General features: G+C 42.7%; 1 protein-coding gene across 1 annotated transcript; it reads left to right on the top strand.

Moving 5' to 3' along the window:
* The first annotated feature begins 169 nt into the window (after window positions 1–169).
* ube3d (ubiquitin protein ligase E3D) lies at window positions 170–18,220 on the top strand. Its single transcript, XM_076096585.1, has 10 exons — window positions 170–462; window positions 4,844–5,055; window positions 5,573–5,663; window positions 6,642–6,861; window positions 7,325–7,397; window positions 7,496–7,574; window positions 8,015–8,123; window positions 9,018–9,202; window positions 11,207–11,345; window positions 17,644–18,220. The coding sequence occupies exons 1-10, from the start codon at window positions 371–373 to the stop codon at window positions 17,662–17,664; spliced, it is 1,221 nt and encodes a 406-aa protein (XP_075952700.1). The 5' UTR covers window positions 170–370; the 3' UTR covers window positions 17,665–18,220.
* Window positions 18,221–19,872: the final 1,652 nt, after the last annotated feature.

Raw genomic sequence — 19,872 nt, 5'->3', positions numbered from 1 at the left:
TAGAAGGACCCTGAGTCAATCTATTTGTAAGACATTTATTATTACTATCACTCTCCAGCTATAAAACTGCAAGATCAAAATGCTAAATATCTGCCACTGCTAATACTCTTCGTTAACCCCTTTTTATTTTGAAATGTCTGACCGGATTCTCCTCTTTTACAATAGTGTACTTGACGTCTGCAGCATGCTGCAGACAAGTAACGTTACCCGCCTCTGGATTCCACGAGCTAGCTGAAGCAGATAGATGTAACGTTAACGTTACCTTTATATTTTCCTTATTTTGGATGCTATGTTGCAGAGTCTCACAGCCACACTGAGTTTCGATTGGTGTATGATTTTTCAAATAATTTCTGCATATTGCATTGCGTAAATGGCAGACTTGGAGATGCCAGGCAAAACACATGGAGTCGGAGTCTTCTTAGAGCTGAGGAAGAGACTGCAGAGCGGACTGCTTATTGTCGGGTAAGTTAGTTATGTTTGATAGAAAGCTAGCGAGCTAAACACTAACACGTTAGTTCACATTATTCCATCTGTTGGAAAGCTAACGTCATGCTAGCTAAGAGCATTAGCTAATTTAGCACAATTTTTGTTGCACAATCTGCTGCAGTTAGCATCAAGCCTCCTCTTGTAGTCAAGGGTTGTGTTTTTTAGTCTTTTTGTATAATATAGAAATATGGGTTTGACTTTGGTGTCTGCTTATTGTATCACACATTAATAAGTAGCATATTACAATATGACAAGACGTTTTGGCTTTTTATGATACATGTAGTATTTAACTGCGGTCAAGTCAGCAGACACTTAAATTGTAGTGCACCTATACGCTGAAACTTACGGTAAACGCAACCAAACGGCACAGATCGGGAGCGAGCGAAGAACTTTGCAAAGTTAGCGGAAAGATTAACATGAGACCACTTCCGGTTTTCTACAGACGAACATCCGGTTTTCAGAATAAGATGCCAACAAAGTATACATATTGCATAATGAAATGAGATTAAATGAATTATATTCACATTAAGTACAAAACATGCTACCTGCATCTCCTGAGTTAAAGGGAAAATACACCTAAATTGTGCGTAAAGTGTCTTTATTCTTTGATTTGAGGGTTGCTGGAAGTTAAGATATTTTACGAAGCAAAAACTCTGAACTGAATTTGTATCTTCAAATGGCACATGTTTTTAAATGTTTACGGTGCTATAAAAATGTTTTTCTCAATAATTCCAGACAATGACTGACATGTATGTGTTGGGGACATCGTTGACTCCACCCACACTGAAAATTAGACATTTTTACTGTACCAATTAAGAGATATTTCAAAGTAAAAGTCATACATTTGAATCGAGAAAATATCTAATAAATGGATATTTGAAGTGTAATATAAACAGTTTTCTCAATAATTCCAAACAATGACTGATGCATATAAGTTGAGGAAATCTCTGACTACACATATACAGAAAATTAAACATTTTTACTGTGGTAATTAAGAGATTTTTTAAAGTAAATGTCCTACATTTGTTCCAAGAAATATCCAATAACTGAATATTTGAAGTGTTTCCTCAATAATTCCAAACAATGATTAATGTATACAGGTGCATCTCAATGAATTAGAATATCATCGAAAAGTTAATTTATTTCAGAAATTCAATTCAAAAAGTAAAACTCGTATATGATATAGATTCATTACACACAAGGTGATATATTTCGAGTGTTTATTTCTTTTAATGTTGATGATTATGGCTTACAGCTAATAAAAAACCCAAATTCTGTATCTCAGAAAATTTGAATATTACATAAGACCAATTTAAAAAAGGTTTTTTAATACAGAAATGTTGGCCTACTGAAAAGTATGTCTATGTACAGTATAAAGTATGCACTCAATACTTGGTCGGGGCACCTTTTGCATGAATTACTGCATCAATGTGGCATGGCACGGAGGCGATGAGACTGTGGCCCTGCTGAGGTGTTATGGAAGCCCAGGTTGCTTTGATAGGGGCCTTGAGCTCATCTGCATTGTTGGGTCTGATGTCTCTCATCTTCCTCTTGACAATACCCCATAGATTCTCTCTGGGGTTTAGGTCATTCAAGAATTTGGTTGAGAATCACAAGGAGTGAACTGCGGCTGGAGTCAGTGCTTCAAGAGCCACCACACACAGACGTATCCAGGACATGGGCTACAACTGTCGCATTCCTTGTGTCAAGCTACTCCTGAACCAGAGACGTAAGAAGTGTCTTACCTGGGCTAAGTTGCCTGAGCTAAGTTACCTGGACTAAGGAGAAAAAGGACTGGACTGTTGCTCAGTGGTCCAAAGTCCTCTTTTCAGATGAAAGTCAATTTTGCATTTAATTTGGAAATCAAGGTCCAGAGTCTGGAGGCAGAGTGGAGAGGCACACAATCCACTTTATTTTGTGATATTTTCTCAATTCAAATGTATGAGTTTTAATTTCAAATATCTCATAATTGGTACAGTAAAAATGTCTAATTTTCAGTGTGGGTGGAGTCAACGATGTCCTCAACACATACATGTCAGTCATTGTCTGGACTTATTGAGAAAACTGTTTTTATTACACTTCAAATATCCATTTATTAGATATTTTCTCAATTCAAATGTATGAGTTTTAATTTGAAATATCTCCTAATTGGTACAGTAAAAATGTCTAATATTCAGTATGGGTGGAGTCAACGATGTCCTCAACACAAGTATATCAGTCATTGTCTGGACTTATTGAGAAAATACTTTTTATTACACTTCAAATATCCATTTATTAGATATTTTCTCGATTCAAATGTATGACTTTTACTTTGAAATATCTCTTAATTGGTACAGTCAAAATGTCTTATTTTCTCTATGAGTGGAGTCAACGATGCCTTGATTACATATACATCAGTCATTGTATGGAATTATTGAGAAAAATATTTTTGTAGCAGCTCAAATATTGTGATATTAGACTTTTTTTGTCCTGAACACACTGTATATGCATTAGTCATTGTGGGGAATTATTGAGAAAAACATTTTCATAGCACCTTAAAAACTTCAGAAATTTGCCATTTGAAGATATAAATTCAGTTCAGAGTTTTTGCTTCGTAAAACATCTTAATTGACTGTCAGTCAGGTATTATTAATTTCCAGCAACCCTCAAATCAAAGAATAAATACACTTTACGCACAATTTAGGTGTATTTTCCCTTTAACTCACGAGATGATGGTATCATTTTTTATACTTATTGGAATATAATTAATTTAATCTCATTTAATTATGCAATATGTATACTTTGTTGGCATCTTATTTTGAAAACCGGATGTTCGTCTGTAGAAAACCGGAAGTTTTTACGTTAATCTTTCCGCTAACTTTGCAAAATCCTTCGCTCGCTCCCGTCCTGTGCCGTTTGGTTGCGTTTACCGTAAGTTTCAGCGTATAGGTGCACTACAATTTAAGTGTCTGCTGAGTTGACCACGGAGATCTGAGTGTCTGCTGACTTGACCGCAGTTAGTATTTATCAATGGTGGAAAGTACCTTTTACTCTAATAATGATAATAATACATTTTATTTATATAGCGCTTTAAAAGGCACTCAAAGACACTTGCATGGTAAAAAAACAATAACAAAATCGATGACATAATAACAGTAGGGAACAACACGGAAAGAAAACATACATTACTGACTTTACAGGTTAAAAGCAGATTTAAATAGATGAGTGATTAGACCACAGATTTTTCCCCCACCTATTTGATTAACTATACATTTAAATGATATTGAAGCAAAGAGATTTCTCTCGGGTAACGGGCTCCTGTGTGCGTGCTGAATGTGGCTGTAGTAAACCTTTACCGCCACTAGAGGGCGGTAATGAGATTTGCAGAGAACCTTGGACTGTTCTGTTCATATTATATCTCCACCCAGAGAAAAAACAAACAGATTTTGTTCTGCACCATAGACTAAATATTAACATATATTTATTGTTCACCAGGGTGGAAATATGTCCTTGGCTCACCAAACACAAGAAACAACAAAATAAATAAGCAAAACAAACAATTCAAGTCTATGACTGTTGCTATAATCTTCCCAGTCAGTGTGTTGAGTTAAGAGTATTGATGGGACGTTGGATGAAGGACTTCCTTAACTCCATTTCTAGATGCCAGAGGAGCTCTACAGCGCCTCCTGGAGCTCAGACTCCTCGCTACCTTCCTCAGCCTTTCCGTAAAAAGTTGGGTTTTTTGGGCTTTGCCAACTATTTTGTTACTATTATGTTCCGCACTAAAGGCTGACTCATTAATCACTGTATTGAGACCTTGACTAATTACGGATCCCCAGCCTGAATCCATATGTGTATGATGTGATGCTGCCAGGTTTTGGTGGACATTGGCTCGTTGTTCACTTATGATGCATTAAGTATCAAGAACAGAGACTGCCAAATGATCCAGCCTCCTCAGTTGAAACGAATGTTTCCCGAAGTCTGGAAAGAATAGCTAGATTTTTAGATTTCCTTTCCCACAGTTGGATTAGAAGACCGATACCACTCTCATGTCGGTCTGTTCCATACAACAGCGAGCCGGGCTCCGTCTGAAGATGACAAAGTCGGACCACCGTCACCTGTAACGCTCACACGTTAAAATGCTGAATCTCAAATGTTTGAGACAAAATGTATAGGCAATTATATATATATTTCTTTTTTCTTTGCACACACATAAGATTTCAGAAAATCCATGTGATGGAAAACAAAGAAATGTAATCCGAGAGTTCAAGAAGCCACAGGGTCAGTCATACAACGGGCCTCTCCCTTCTTAAGAAAAACAAACGACGTCTTCTTCTGTTTCTTATATGTTCCTTGTAATCCCACGTCTGCCCTCCAGGAAAGACGTGGCCACGAGTCCTGCCGATGTGGTGGTGACAGGTGGAGAGTCCTCTCTCCACATCCAGACTCCCAGAGGCCAGCTGAGCCTGACTTTGCCGGCAGGAGTCACCTTCGAGCAGGGATCCTGCACGCCGACGCCCGCGGGAGAGTCCCGTGGAGAGGAGCTGCATTTCAGACTGCGCATCGGAGTCACGCCAAGCCCAGACGGAGGTAATGTCCCGTGACGGCTTTGGAAACGCATCCAGACACGTGCCGCCCCCCCCATGCTGTACTAGACTCCTCCGTGCCAAGGCGAGAACAAAGTCTTTCGGCAACTATTTAGAGCTCGCTGTATAGTCAGAATTAATTGGATTGAGTCACTTGGTCGTCTGAGACTGTGAAGGTGTACATTTTTGCTCTCAGGATCCCCGGTGGCCCACTAGCAACTGATCATCAGAGTCACGAGAACACTCCCTTTAAGTTTTAATCTCATATCATCAATATGATCATCAGCATTTCTGTACCTCAGAGTAATTGCATAATATCCACAAACTCTCATCTTTTGGCATTTTTCATGTCACTCTCGGCACATGAAGGAGTTACAGCGAAGGACAGTCCGAGACAAATCAATGTCCAAGCCACCTTCGCCACCCAGTATTCTGTCGACTCTGTGCTTTGTAGCACAAGGTTACCAGCCTTTCATCAAACACGGCTCATCTATTTGTTTTTTGCCTCCGGCGCTCCACAGAGGCTCCTGACAGCGCGGTGGAGACGCTCCGGGCCAAAGAGACTTATTGCTTCCACTGCCAGGGCTGCATGACCAGGCTGCTGGAGGACAGGTGAGGGGCGGACGGACGGACGGCGACAGGTTTTTTGTTTACACCCTCCTCCGCAGGAAGCGCTTATTGACGGTGCGACCCGGCGGTTGAAGTGATATAGTCTGGGAAAGCAAAGTTGATGGATGGAGCCGGAGCCGAGTCCACGGCCGTCGACCTGACCGGTTTAGAGTAACGGAGTCCGCGCTACCCATTAAAAGACAATTGTGTTTTCTCACCTTGAGGTGGTTCAGGCGGACCGTGGTGGTGTTCTTATAACCCTCTGCTTGTAGCTTTTTCTCCGGTCAGCGATGTGACACGCTGAAAATTGCAATAGCAGCATTAAAGAGACCCTTGGCCTCTGGCGATGTTTCTCAGCAATAACCCAATAAAAGTTCCTCAAAACTTTTTTTATTTATTTTTTGCTTTCAGCAAGAGCTGTGGGAAGCAATAATGTCCGGAGAAGTGCTCCGAGCTTAAAAGTAAACATTATGCCTCATTATGCTTTGTATCAATACGTCCCATGATATGGCTGATAATGCTGCTCTAATCAGTGTTTTTATATTAACAACGGGTCCATATGACTCTACGTAGTGGAAAATGGCTTTTAAATGTCTTTCTGCTCATTGTTTTGGGTTCTGAGCCCAAAATGTTCTCTCATCGACCTTGTTTCAGCCGCGGAATGCAGCTGTTTTCCGTTTAAAAAAAAAAAAAAGGCTAAGAAAACATCTGCACATTACCTGCTCAGCACCAAACTAGCCGGTGAACACAGTGGAGCATTTAGCAGCTAAGGAGCCGGATGTTTCCCTCACAAGTTGGTGGAGACTAACACAGAGAGTAAATATTTCTACTTAAACTCATCATGGGGCCAGAAACTTGACTTCAGAGGAATGCTAATGTTACCTCCACGGAGTGATGAGGTTCAAAGTGAAGCGATGTGGTTGTGGACAAAAAGACAAAAGACCCACAATTTTCTTTTTTGTTGTTGTTTCTCTTCTTCAGAAAGTTTAAGCGAGTCCTTCCTCTGCCTAATGGCAACTGGAACGCCATCGTGGACGACTGGTGTTGCCACCCCGACCCGTTTAACAAGAAGCTTTTGCCCCGAGCGGAGGACTGCCTGCTGGGGGACACCTTCCTCCTGCTAGCCAAAGATGGCGGCTGTGCTGAGACTCTCACCGAGGAGGTGAGCCTGGTTGGCTCGGAGGACGCTCACGACTCAAAGGTGAGGGGCTGAGCACAGGAAAACAAGCAGACTGCTCCTTTTTTAACCGCTATGACAAACATCCAGAGTTCCTGGAGAAGCAAGGACTCTTGAGAGATGTCTGTTTTCCACAAATAAAGTCTGGATGAAAGAATTATCCCTGTGGTTGGCACAGTGTGCCACACACACACACACACACACACACACTCCTCAGACGGCTGCATCAGTGAAGTCAAACTGCAGCACTCTGCAGACGAGGATTGATCTCTCTACTCTTTTATTAGTCACTCTGCGATGGCGCTCTTTGCATGACTGAGAGGGAGAAAAATAGAAAGGGAGGCAGATAGGAAGCGCAGGAGAACAAATGACACCCTGCATGCCGTATCTCTCTCTCTCTCTTCTACCTCCTGTCCTGGGTAAAGATGTGTGTGTATCGTGATTGATGTTTAAAGTTTATTTATTTTTGTACCTGTGTTTCGTACAGAAATCCTGTCGACGACTGGTGCTCATCTCCTGCAAGAGCTGTTCATCGGTGCTGGGAGAAGCTGTGGCACCAGGTACACATCGCTCCGTGGGTTAGAATCATAATCCTCTTGTCTTTTTTTTTTTTTTTTTGTGCTTACGAGTTGTTTTTTTCTTCTTTTGTGCCTTTCAGAGACACTGAAACTGTACATCACACAGGTGGTGGTGGAGCCCGCTGTGGGAGACCGAATGCCAGAAGCTTCACTTAACAGGCAGGTTTTTATCCAAACCGCCAGTGGTGACAATTAGGCGGCTGAAGCCCGTTCTTTTGTGGGGGAAATAGATGAAAACGTGGCCGTCGCGTATCAGCGCTGTGTTCAGGCTTTTCCAATTCAGGCTTCAGAGTGAAACGTTTTTTAATAATCCCACAGTGTTTTTTTCACCGTCTTTTGAGAACCTATTTGCCTTTTTTTAAGTTTCCGTATTTAAACTTAATGATTGGCTGCAATATTTGACTTGCAGCACTATTTTCCTAATAAGTACTGCACCATAAAACGTGACATATTTTTCCATAAATGTATCTTGAAGACGTTTAGTGAGTAAGAAAAACAAATCAATCACTACCGCCATTCTGTTTTACTGCGAGTGCATGAATATGCTCTATAAAGACTAAATGTATAAAGTCATAAACTTTGTCTCTCTTTTGGGACAGATCGCTCTTCCTGGAGCAGACCGTAGCAGCCAGGCTGTTGGGGCTGTCCACCTCGCTGAGCACCTTCCACTTCTCCATCCAAACCCCCGATGGAAAAGCCTTCTTATTGGTAAGAACAAGCTGGCGTAATCAGAGAAGCACGCCGAGTAAAAATAGACCCCTCACGTTGTTGATTAATGGGACAGGTTGAAGTGTCAGGTTCTTCCAGCGATATGAAAAGCTGATTGAAAGTGATTTGTTGAGCTCACTGCCGGGCTTTCGGCTCCGTTTGAAATCAGCGACAAGTGGCTCCGTGCAGAACAACACTGACACACCGCTGCACGTCATTCACAGGAAGTTTGAGAGTAAAAGTGTGTGCTGCCGTGTTTGCGCTCCAATAATAATGTTATTTGAACCGAAGCTGGCAGAGGATATTTGTTTGCTCACCGTTTGCATAAAATGTCCTTCGTTTTCCACAAATAGGGTCCTTGTAGGACTTAAAACTGCAGGACATAAAATATAAAAAACGATATATATAGATATATAATTCATCTTGTGTGGACTGACTTCTGAATTCTGTAATGAATATCAAATAAAAAAGTAACCTGCATCATATCAGAGGTGCACGACGTGTGCTCATGCTGTACTTTTGATAATTCCAACACAAACTGAAGGCAGCATTTCTACTCTGGTCTCACTGTGTGTGAGCAGCTCAGAGACACTGGTGACATTCACACTACTGATCTCTGAGCGCTGAGAAACCGTGTGTGTGTGCTGGTTAAGCCTCCCAGTGCAGGAGCAGAGAAGTTAGAAAGGTAAACATTAGTTTAAAGGCAACATCTACTTTTGGAGAGTCAAACACAGTTGTTTTAATTAAATGGTGGCTAGCAGTTATCATCAAAAGGCCGTGTGTCAGACCCTGGATGCCATCACGGGATATAAGGGCATCGTTTATAAGCTCAGTCCATGTGGTGGCGTGCGGTTCCCTCGTGTCATGTGACATCCGGCCTGTATCCTCCTGCAGGTCTGGCTGCTGAACAGCGACTCCATCACGGCGTCGATCCCGGAGTCGCGTGTCGGGGACGAGCAGTCCCTCGACTCCCTCGACTCCCCCGACTCCCCGGCTCTTCACGGTCCGTCTCCCGGAGCCGCCAGAGCCCTGAAGCTCCTCTACGCCTCCTGCTCCGACACGGGCGCCCAGCAGAGAGAGTAAGCGATGCACTCTCACCGCATTCCTCCGCCCTCCCCGCCTCCCCTTTTCAATCTCTGTCCCCCCCCCCCCCCCTTCTTAATATCTCATCCTTTCATCTTTCCAGCGCACCCTCTCAATCACCACCTGTCTCGGGCTCACTGCGAGGGATGAAAGAAATACCGTGTAGACGAGCGGATTTCTTCGGCCTCAGAACACTTTGCGCAAAGGGTCCCCGCTCAGACATAATTGTCTGCTGTTTCTTTTTTCGCCAATAAGATTGCCATCAAAGGTGTTTATCGTCTCCACATTGTCAGTTGCATAAGCCCCGCTCGTGTTTGTTGCACACACACGGGGGGGGTGATGTTGTTTTGACGGCAGAGAGGCTCTGTGTGCCTTGCTGTGATGCATTAGAGAGGTGTAGGTGGATGTGCTGCATGTGGTTCTCCATGTTCAGTACAGCAGCACCCCCCCCCCCCCCCCCTCCACTGGAAGAGCCTTCCACCCTCATTATTTTCAACTGAATCAGCACTCTGAGTTTTCCCTTCTTCCTTCTCCTCCTCTACCCTGCAGCCGCGTGGCGTGAAGGCAGAACAGAGACGTTTTGTTGTTCCGACCGTTTTTGACAAGCCCACTGGCTGACTGACGGAGAAAGGGTAATTAGTGGTAAAACTCGCATGAAAGGAGAAAGGGCTTGTCTCCACAGCCGAAGCAGTAAGAGTGCATTTCAAACGACACGACGAGCCGTAGGAGCCGGTTGCTGCACAGGAAACCGTTCCACCAGAGGAGCGTGCTCTCTGTCATCCTGGTGACGGGAGCGCTGCTGCTTTTGTAAAGGCGTCAGAAGAATTAACAACTTTCCACTTATTGAGTGAATTATTTTCTACTCTCTTCGTCTGTAGCTGTTGCCTTGTCTGCACTGTATACGTGCTTTTAGCACCGTTAGCTGCTAGCCGACCGCTCGTCCGTCGCCATGTTGAGAGCTGTGTGGAGACAATCATAGACATGTTCTGAATATAGAACCTAGCACCTCTTTACAGTCTGAGCTTTACGGTGCTTCACATTTGAGCGACTGCTTTATTTTTACATTTCTCTGAAGTCTACGCGGGTGTTGCTCACACTTCCATTCCCCCCCCTACATAATTCAGCATTCATCCTCCATCACTCATCTCTGACATTTTTTAATTAAATGTTATGCCCGGGGAGCCGAATTCCCCGGATGACCGCCCTCTTATTCGGGGATACAGTCGGTTCCGGTCGGCCGCGGCCAGAGGTTGCCGTGTGTGTTGTTGAAACTGCCAATAATTGGCTGGAGAAGCGGTGAGCCAGTGCCTAAGTGGATTACGCTTGTCACTAATGGCGGTGACTTGATTATGAGTGGAGTGAAAGTCGCAGGCACCACCACAGCCGGGTGCAATTTGAATGAGGTCTCATGGATACGGAAATTGAGTTGTACGGGCGACTCCTTTTCTGTGGGATTCATTCTGAACAATCAAACCTTACTGTAGATAACATTAACTACATTTCCATGCACAGAGAATGAATTAGATTCGCTGTGTGAACAAACCCTATTAAGCCCATTTTCCCATGCATGTAAACATAGCTATAGCAGTAGTGTTTCCCCAGCGTGATGCCTTAAATAGACCTGCTCCAACTTGAGAACACGTTTCTTCCTCAGGAACTGCACAGATGGCTAAATGTCACCCAAACAAACTGAATCAGCACCACAAACCGACAGAGCATCAATCTCTCTTCTCTCGATCACTCTTCCTCCTCTCCTCTTCTCATCTCGCACACACACAAGTGTCGACGCCCCACACACACACACGCGCACACACACCATCAATCCACTTTTATGTATCCCCAGTTATCTAGTTCAGTTTACAGTTAAAAACTGCTTCATCAACGCATCAGGGGGAGCGCTTCCACGTGGAATTTACAGCAGCTATTCCTGGCATTGTCTCGGTTGTATAATGCTGTGGCGGCCACTATAAATCACTCCTCCCCTCTGTGTGTGTTTTCAGCCTCGTAACGAGCTGGGAGGCCAACGCCATAGGACAACCGGTGGAGCTGCCGCTGAGCGTGTGTGAGGAGCTGCTGCAAGTGATCGACGACAGCAACTCCACACTGCCTGCCTCGATGCGTTGCATGAGGTCCTATGAGGTGAGACGGGTATTATGTGCTAGAATGGGCGAGAGATGACGACGAAGGCATGTTGGTAGCGTAGCCACATGACCTTTTGTAAAAATTAAAAATAAAAAACGTACCTTGATTCTGGGTTATATAAGCAGAGGGATGCTGAGCGTGTTTTGATGTATCTGTATCTTCTGTGTTAAAGCAGCAGGGGCTCTTTTAGCTGACAGCGATCACTTACTTACTTACAGCACCCTGTGTATCCATTATTCAGCAGGGCTTGACTTGTGCTTTTATCCCGCCTTAATTCATTTCATGATTCAGAGCTTTTCCGTTAGCGGCGTCGCTCCAGGGTTTATGTGGGTCAAATGTAAAGTTTTACTTTTGTCAGCCCGTTTCCAGCTTCTCTATACCTGTAATTGTGCAACAAAAGAAAAGTGTATATTTAGCTCGAGTTGCCGAGTTTTCCTTTGACTGGAAAATGAGAGGTGTGTTCACTTTGCTGACATCTCCATTCTCCCAGCCCCTTTTTAAACACGGTGATGGGTAATTAGCACCATTATCCTCCACTTCCTGCTCCAGCAAGTTCAGCAACTGACTCCCACCACTTCAACGAGCTTTCCATCTGCTAAAAAGTACGAGAGCTGGGATAATATATGGCATCTGCTGCATCAGACCTTTTAATAAAGGACGTCTGTGGTTGGAGGTCATGTGACGCTGCTGTTGTTGTGAGCCCAGACAGGAGGTGTTCAGATTAGACTGCAAGCCCTCAAGTGGAGCAACGCATTGAAGAAGCAATACCTCCTGGCCACGAAAGTATATTTTGTTTGTGTAAAGACTTCACATTAATAACATATTAATAACACAATCGTCCTGTGTGAAGACGAAACATTAAAGGGACTGGTGGTCTTAATTTTGACGGACACCTCCACTACATCACACTTAAAATGTTGATACGAGAACAACTAGCTGCGTGCTCCAAGAACAGTGCTAATCCTTTATTTGCATATCTTCTTTATGGATCATCACCTAGTGAGGGTGCCGACTTATTTCTATTTTATTTTTTTGCCTGTGACGGCTTAAGCCTCAGTCTTCAAGTCCGCTGGTATACATAATCAAAGGTTTCTGGTTTACTCTAACAACGATGAATGAGAAGCAGACTTTCTGAACTCATCTGATGTAACACAAGCTCAGAGAGACAATGCTAGGATGTCACTATCGTGCTGTGATCTGTCTTGTTGGAATGCCACAATATGGAAACTGAAATTCAGCCGTATGTCACCTTAAAAGAAGTGGATATAGGAAAAGAGGGCTCACTTACACCACAATGTCACTCTAATTATTTCACCCCCTGTAGGCTCCTCTCAATACTTACTGTGGTTTTGCTCTCACGCCGCAAGCCCAGAGGATGACAAACTGCGACTCGTCTCGCACATTGTGGTACAATGATGAATAGTATTGTTGTTTTCTGAGGTAACGACATGACAGAGGTGGGCGGGGGGGAAAAATTAAGCTTTGCTGAAATGGAGAAGGCTACAGATAGAGCGACCCAGACACAAGACACAGTATCTGTCTGGTGGCGGAAGCGGTTAGAGCAGTAAAGTAGAGTGTGATGAATGGACACACTTGAACACTTCCTGATAGTAGAAGCTTGCTCTATAGGCGAGTGAGGACGGGACGGTAATGTGATCATAGGCCCGTCTAGAGTTACCGGAGATGGTCGTGGAGCGTCTGAGAGTCCCCATTTAAGACGCTGTGTGGAAAGTAAAAACTGGAGAGTTCAGATGAGTGGGGGGGAAAAAAGAGGAGCCGAGAGGCTGGCTGTTGTGAGCTATGGTTTTCCTACTGTACATTTTGCCCACCCACTTCCTCGCTGTAATGGTGCTAACAATATCTCTAGAGGGATAGATCCTTACAATTCTAAGTCACTTACTTTGAAGAGAAAATGAAGACCTCCTCAGGTTCAGGTGTAGCTATATGCTTTGTGAGATCACTAAACTCTCTGTACTAATGGACTTTTCTTCATGGCATTTTGATAGGTCACGGCTGTATAAGCGCTGGTGTAATTAATAGCAACAGTATTCCATTTAGATGAGGCAGTTCCAGGGCTCACTGGTGCACTTGAAGGTACTGAGTCATCGTTAGCGTCATACCATGATGAGTCAAAATGTCTGCTGTGAGTTCGAATTCTGCAAGCCAAGGAGATGCCTATCCAGCACAATGTGTATACAGTTCTGATTAATGAATGACTGCTGAATTCCATTTAGCTGCTTCAGTGTCAGGCTCCTGGTATTGTGCATGCTAGCTCACTGCCACACTGTCATGTCTTACTGGGACACTTTAATAGAACAGAGCCACCGTTAATGTTATGAGTCAAACAAGTCAAAATGTCTGCTGTGAAGACGGAGTCTGCTGGCACCCTGGAACTGGCTCACCTGAATGGCATGCAGTCGTTATGGTTATTAATTACACCTGTGCTTTTCCTGCTATGATGCCAGAATGTCTGCCATGAAACAGGCAATAAAAAAGGCTAGTGCAACTTTAACAGCTGCAATATACAGTATATATATACTGAATACATAACCCCGACTGGTCGCAGAGACAACCTCACATTCTGTGATAATGTATATTTATAAAGACTTAAGTTAAAGTTATAGGTGGATCTCAGCGACTGATACAGTTTTTATCAGCACAATGTAACGCCAACAGCCCAACCCATCTATAACACAAAGTTTGCAGGTGTGTGTGTGTGTGTGTGTGTGTGTGTGTGTGTGTGTGTGTGTGTGTGTGTGTGTGTGTGTGTGTGCTGGATAATTTCAGCCCTGCTAATAGATCAAAGCCTGCACCATAACCCAGCCTGTTATTATTCTGCATGTGGAATGTCTACTGTTGTCTGGGCCGCCATGTTCCCCGCCCTCCGTTCCCTGGGCCTGCCAGAGTAATGGGGTGTAAAGTGGCTCAAGCTCCGGGTGTCACTCTTTAGCTCGGGAACAGACAACACCTCCCTCCTCCCCGCACCTCATTAATCTCCTCCTCACTCGCACAGAGACGGCATGTAGGTTAGACGGAGACGGCTCCAACGCTTCACAGTGAAGAGCTGAGGGGACGTATCGATCATACATCGCCTCAGTCCTTCTGCAGGCCACACGGCTTCCCACCAGGAGCGGCTGCACTTTGTCTAAATAAATTACCCCCCCCCCCCCCCCCCCCCCCAAGATGCACACGTCTCGATTCATTGCACGTGGACCAATGGATGAGAAGGGAAATTAATAAACAGTGGAGTGGTTCTGTGACGCTGTTCTTAGTCGGTGTTTACAGCAGAATATCTCCTCTTGACAATATAACTGAGGCTAATAATTCTGTGTTGTTTATCTCTAGTATGATGGAAGTGATGCATGATGTTTGTTTGAGTTATATTTAGTGTATTATTACTGCATTGGTTGTGCATGTGATGGCCTGAGCCTGAGGTTCTTGTGACGTATATGCAAGATGCGTATTAATGTCCAAAGCAGTAGTGACCAGCCTTTTTTGTCTGGCATACGCCCACATCCTTATTTGAAGTCACCACCCATCTTATTCCAAATGTGTTTATTTCTTTTGACGTTAAAGTGGACGTCATTACAGTATTTTTTTTTCATACAACTAAATTGTCAGTATCTTTAGATATGTGTGCATTGCTGCTGCTACGACTTGGAGTGACACAATCTGAATCTACTTGTAGCAAACTATTTCAACTGTTCAACTTGAACTATTTCAACTATTCCTGCATTAATTTGACTAACTTTTTCATGCATTACTTTAAGCTAACTTTTTCAACTATTCATGCTAACGTTAAGCTAACTTTTTCAACTATTCATGCTAACGGTAAGCTAACTTTTTCAGCTATTCACGCATTACTTTAAGCTAACTTTTTCAGCTATTCACGCTAACGTTAAGCTAACTTTTTCAACTATTCACGCTAACGTTAAGCTAACTTTTTCAACTATTCATGCTAACGGTAAGCTAACTTTTTCAGCTATTCATGCATTACTTTAAGCTAACTTTTTCAGCTATTCACGCATTACTTTAAGCTAACTTTTTCAAATGTTCATCCATTACGTTAAGCTTACTTTTTAAACTATTTATGTATTACTTTAAGCTAACTTTTAAACTATCCCTACATTACTTTAAGCTAGCGTTTTCAACTAGTCATGCATTACTGTTAGCTAACTTCCGACTTCTATGCTACCTCACTTAATTGTTTTCATACACTGCCAAAACATGGCTTAAAGGTGCTATGGCTGTATAACTGACGAGGGGGAGGTGTGTTTTATGCAGTCAGCCTATTGTAGTTGGTAGCTTATTCGTTATTGTGATGAAGTTACTAAAGATCAGCATTACATACCAATTGGTAATTCATGATTGTTATTTTCCTCCGCGATATGAACATATTCAAATAAAATTGTTACTGTTTCAGGGTTCAGCCTTTCAGGTCAGGAGGTGAAGATAATAGAAATGCACCATTATGTATGTCAGTGAATATATCCTCGTCCATCTCTGGTATCTGCTTGAACTGCAGGACTTTCCCATTTAGTGTAGTAGCAGCAGCTGCAACATTCTTCTGTCACATTCTGCTTTTCCTCACCTCTTTCTGTCTCTTCTCGTGTGAAGAAACATTCTTCATGCTGCTTGCCAAGTTTTAAGTTTTATGCCAAAAGTCCCTGGCACGGAGCATCAAAGACTGTGTTTGCTCGAATGACTTCCTGATGTCTTTTCTCCTCATGTCCTTGTCTCAACCTTCTAATACCCAGACATGAACCGTTGTTCTGTAAAAACTAAATAGCTGCTGTCTAGAGATGGGAAATAAAACCAAAGGTTATCTATTGTTGCGTCTGGAAGTATTACTCTCTAAGCTTTGCAGTGATGTTTTAAATTGTGCCGTGCTTAAGCTCTTTCAGTGACATCAAAGTGTAACACCCTTAAGCATATTACCATCAAGTGTTCTGGGAAGACCTGCTGTCACACTTTAATACAAAACTACCTGAGAACTTATAATCTAAACGGTTGATTCCTAAAAATAATTAATTTGTACTAATTTGTCACATAGAGCCTAACGTGAGCTAGCTTTTCACGTATTAGCTTGCGTTAGCACTTTAACCCAGCCCGGTTCTATGTGGAAAAAAAACATCGGCATAAAGAAACTTAAGAGACTTAACATAATTGCGGCGTGGGCGTTCGGGTTGAACTTGTGAAAGCCATTGCCGTGGGTGCATGGTCATGCCTGAGGCTTCGGAGCGGACAGCGGGTTCTGTCCTTTAGCATACAGATTATATGTAAATCATGTTCTCCCTGCCCACTCACCGCTCTCCAAGCCAAAACAGTGAAAGAAATGTTGGTGAAAACCACCATCAGTGGAGAAAAAACATCATAATGGAATAACATAAGTTTTAGTACCTGTTTTTTTCTTTATCTGTTGACCTTTTTTCAGTGCCGATACAACTTCAATGTTTCCTTTAGATCCTGGTCTCGTTTTCAATGCCAAAATTCACCGTCACTGTCCAGCATCTATCTACTGCAGTTTCATACATTCACACTTTGGGACTTCCCAGTGCAGCCACAGCTCTAATGTTAGCCACCGTACAGCTCCAAGGAAGGAGTTGTGGGTGTTGTGCCTTGCTCAACTCGTCACACAACACCCTCTTTCCCAGCTTCAACCTAGCAACCCTCCATTCGCAAGCCAGCTTCTCTCCTCCATCTAGATTCCCGTTGCTCTGGTTCCTCATCACACTTTGTCTTCTTGTCCAAGGTCTACCGACTTCACCTCTAGCTGCCGTTTGTTATCATTTGTGTGAATTACCACTGATGCGCTCGAGTGGTGAGCAGACACTGGCACGGGGAAGGAGAAGACGGGGCCTTGAGTGAGGCAAATGCCCTCATCCATCATCCCAATATAGAGCCCTCAGTGGAGCGCAACCATTGTCTGCAGCAGGCAAACACCCAGGAATAGCAGATGGAGGGAGAGGGAGGGAGGGCATGGCAGAGCTGATTAGTTTTCAATGCTTTGTTTATCTGCATGTGTGTTTTTGAAGTTGATTAAATCTCTACCACCTGTGGTTTTTTTTGTTGTTTGAAGACCGTAATTGCAGATAATGTGTTTCTGTGCTGATCAGCAGACCATAGAGATCCAGTACATCTGTGCTTTTGGAACGAAAATCCTTTTTGTACAGTACAAACCAGAGTTTTCAAAATAAACTGCAAAGTTGTTCTATTTTTATTTTATTTTCATGTGTCACAAGTAGAGCAACACACAGATTTTAACATTTTTTAAATGTTTGGCTGTCGTCCATAGGTGGCGTACCTGAGACTGTGAGGTCTAAGGGCCGATGCCAGGAGGTGAAGACTCCACTCGTTACTCCTGGAGAATTCACGAAGATCTGGGACGGCTGACAGGGGAACTTTTGTGAACACGTACTGTATGCCTGTATCCGTTAAGGTGATATCCTGCACAGTTTTCCAGTAAGTTTGAGATTGCTCCAGAAATGAAACGAAGCGGGCGTGGAATAGTTTTTTTTGGTTTCTGGTTGCCTCTGTCAACATGTTTGGTAGTGTGTCATCACCTGCAAACAGATTCATGTTGAAACGGGTTGCTGCAACGCTTCTAGATGTTCAAGCATATCCAGTAAATGCAGAACTGGAAGAGAATGACAACACCATCAACGGTGTAATTCATAGAATAGAAAGTTGCTTCTCGTTGTAGTTTTTTTTTATCATTTTTAGTCCTAATGTATGATTATATCAGCATGTATCATAGTGGTTGAAGAGCATTGTATGTGTTCATTGTATGTTTGTCCCTTCCTAAGCTTTATTTTGTATTTTTCTTACCATTCTCAACAAAAACAGATTAAACAATTGTATTTTTAAAAGAATCACCTCTTCCTTTCTTTTTTCTATCTGCTGGAGAGCCCTGCTGGTTGATATGTGGGACATTGTTCTTGAGTTGGCTCTTATTATAGAGGCACTTCAGCCCCAGGGTACAACAGTCCATCCTCCACTTGAGTGTAATTGCAGCTTGTGAAGCTAGGTGATTTTTGTCTAGTTGTGGGCTTATTTGTGTCTGCCAAGGATTAAAGGTATTTATGTAACATGCGTGGTAGCGAGAGTCATTGGGGAAAGTGTAGGGTTAAACACTCTTCACCTTCTAATGTTCATCATGACATGGGCTGGTCAAGTAGCTCTTACAATATGTCAAAGTACTTTTTACACATTTAGTGGTGTGAATCTAGGGATGACAGTCAGTCTAGCATTTGGTCAGTCCAACATTGACCAAAGTCTAAAATATCTCAACTATTGAATGTGCTGCCATGCATTTTTATTCAGACATTCGTGGTTCCCAGAAGATGAATCATATTGACTTTGATGATCCACTGACAGTTATGGTGTCATTTTACTTTACTAGACTGCGTGATGGCGCTATCACAATAATCGGATGCATTGCCAATACATTTTCTACACAGTCATGGTCCTCAAAGGTTAAATTGTATTAATTTAGATCAGGGCTGTCCAGTACCCTGACCATCAGGTTTGGCCCTCCAAGGGAAAAAGTCTGGGCTCCCATGATTTCGATGATCCCCTGACTTTTTATCTAGTACCACTATTAGTTATTATTATTATTATTAGTTATTTGGTCAAAGTTTTCACCTATCCAGGGAAATTTCTCAATATCAGCTGCAGTGGCACAAGATTTTGTACAAACATTCATGGTTCCTTGATGATGTGATGTATCCAACTGACTTTAGTGATCCTCTGAAATTTCCTGGAGCACTACCATTTCTCAACAACTATTGGATGGATTGCCATGACATTTTGTACACACATGTTCCCCACAAGATGAATTTTGATGACCTTGTATTTTTTTTCTTTAATTTGAAACCAAATACTTACAAATACAAGTATCATAAAATAATGACATTCCCTTTAGCCTCAGCTGAACTTTGTTTTAAGTGTTAATTAGCAATTGTTAGCATACTGGCATGCTAAACTGAGGAGGTGAACATGGATGGAACATTGTAGCTGCTAAACAACAGCATGTTAGCCTGTGACATTAGCATTTAGCTCAACGCACAACCTCAGAGCTCCTAGTATTGTGTTAGTATTTATCTGTAATCATGTTGTTATATAGGTACATGTTTCTTAATATCATTTATGATGAGTGACATTTGAAAGCTTTGGCTTTTCCTGTAAATCAAGATGAGACCACTTTGACTTTGTTAACCAACAGAACTGCCTGCAGAGCTCAGTCAGTTGAAAAAAGCAAAGTGATCCGTTACTGATCCTAATCACTGCTGGAGCTTACGATGCCCACACCTCTACTTCATGGTTTGTGAACACGGCATCCAGTCTCCGTAGGTTATCGCTGACCAGCAATGCAGCATAATATGTGCCTATATATGTCTATTTTTACAAGCTCTTAGTAGAGACAGGGGGACCATTTTTTCCTGCTCCTGACTGCATGCCTGGATCTGTTGAATTCTGATGCGGCAAGTGACAATTACTTTTAAAAATACAAAGAAGTATTGTG

This window comes from Anarhichas minor, unplaced genomic scaffold (genome assembly GCF_050575085.1).
Source record: "Anarhichas minor isolate MPS153535 unplaced genomic scaffold, ASM5057508v1 ptg000022l, whole genome shotgun sequence".
Lineage (NCBI taxonomy): Eukaryota > Metazoa > Chordata > Actinopteri > Perciformes > Anarhichadidae > Anarhichas > Anarhichas minor.
The sequence above is the reverse complement of the archived record's forward strand: the minus strand, read 5'-3'. Positions and strand labels throughout refer to the sequence as shown.

Coding starts and splice junctions, on each gene's coding strand:
- ube3d (XM_076096585.1), top strand. CDS start 371: ATGGCAGACTTGGAGATGCCAGGCAAAACACATGGAGTCGGAGTCTTC. Junction 6,862..7,324: donor AGGACGCTCACGACTCAAAG/GTGAGGGGCTGA, acceptor TGTTTCGTACAG/AAATCCTGTCGACGACTGGT. Junction 8,124..9,017: donor ATGGAAAAGCCTTCTTATTG/GTAAGAACAAGC, acceptor ATCCTCCTGCAG/GTCTGGCTGCTGAACAGCGA.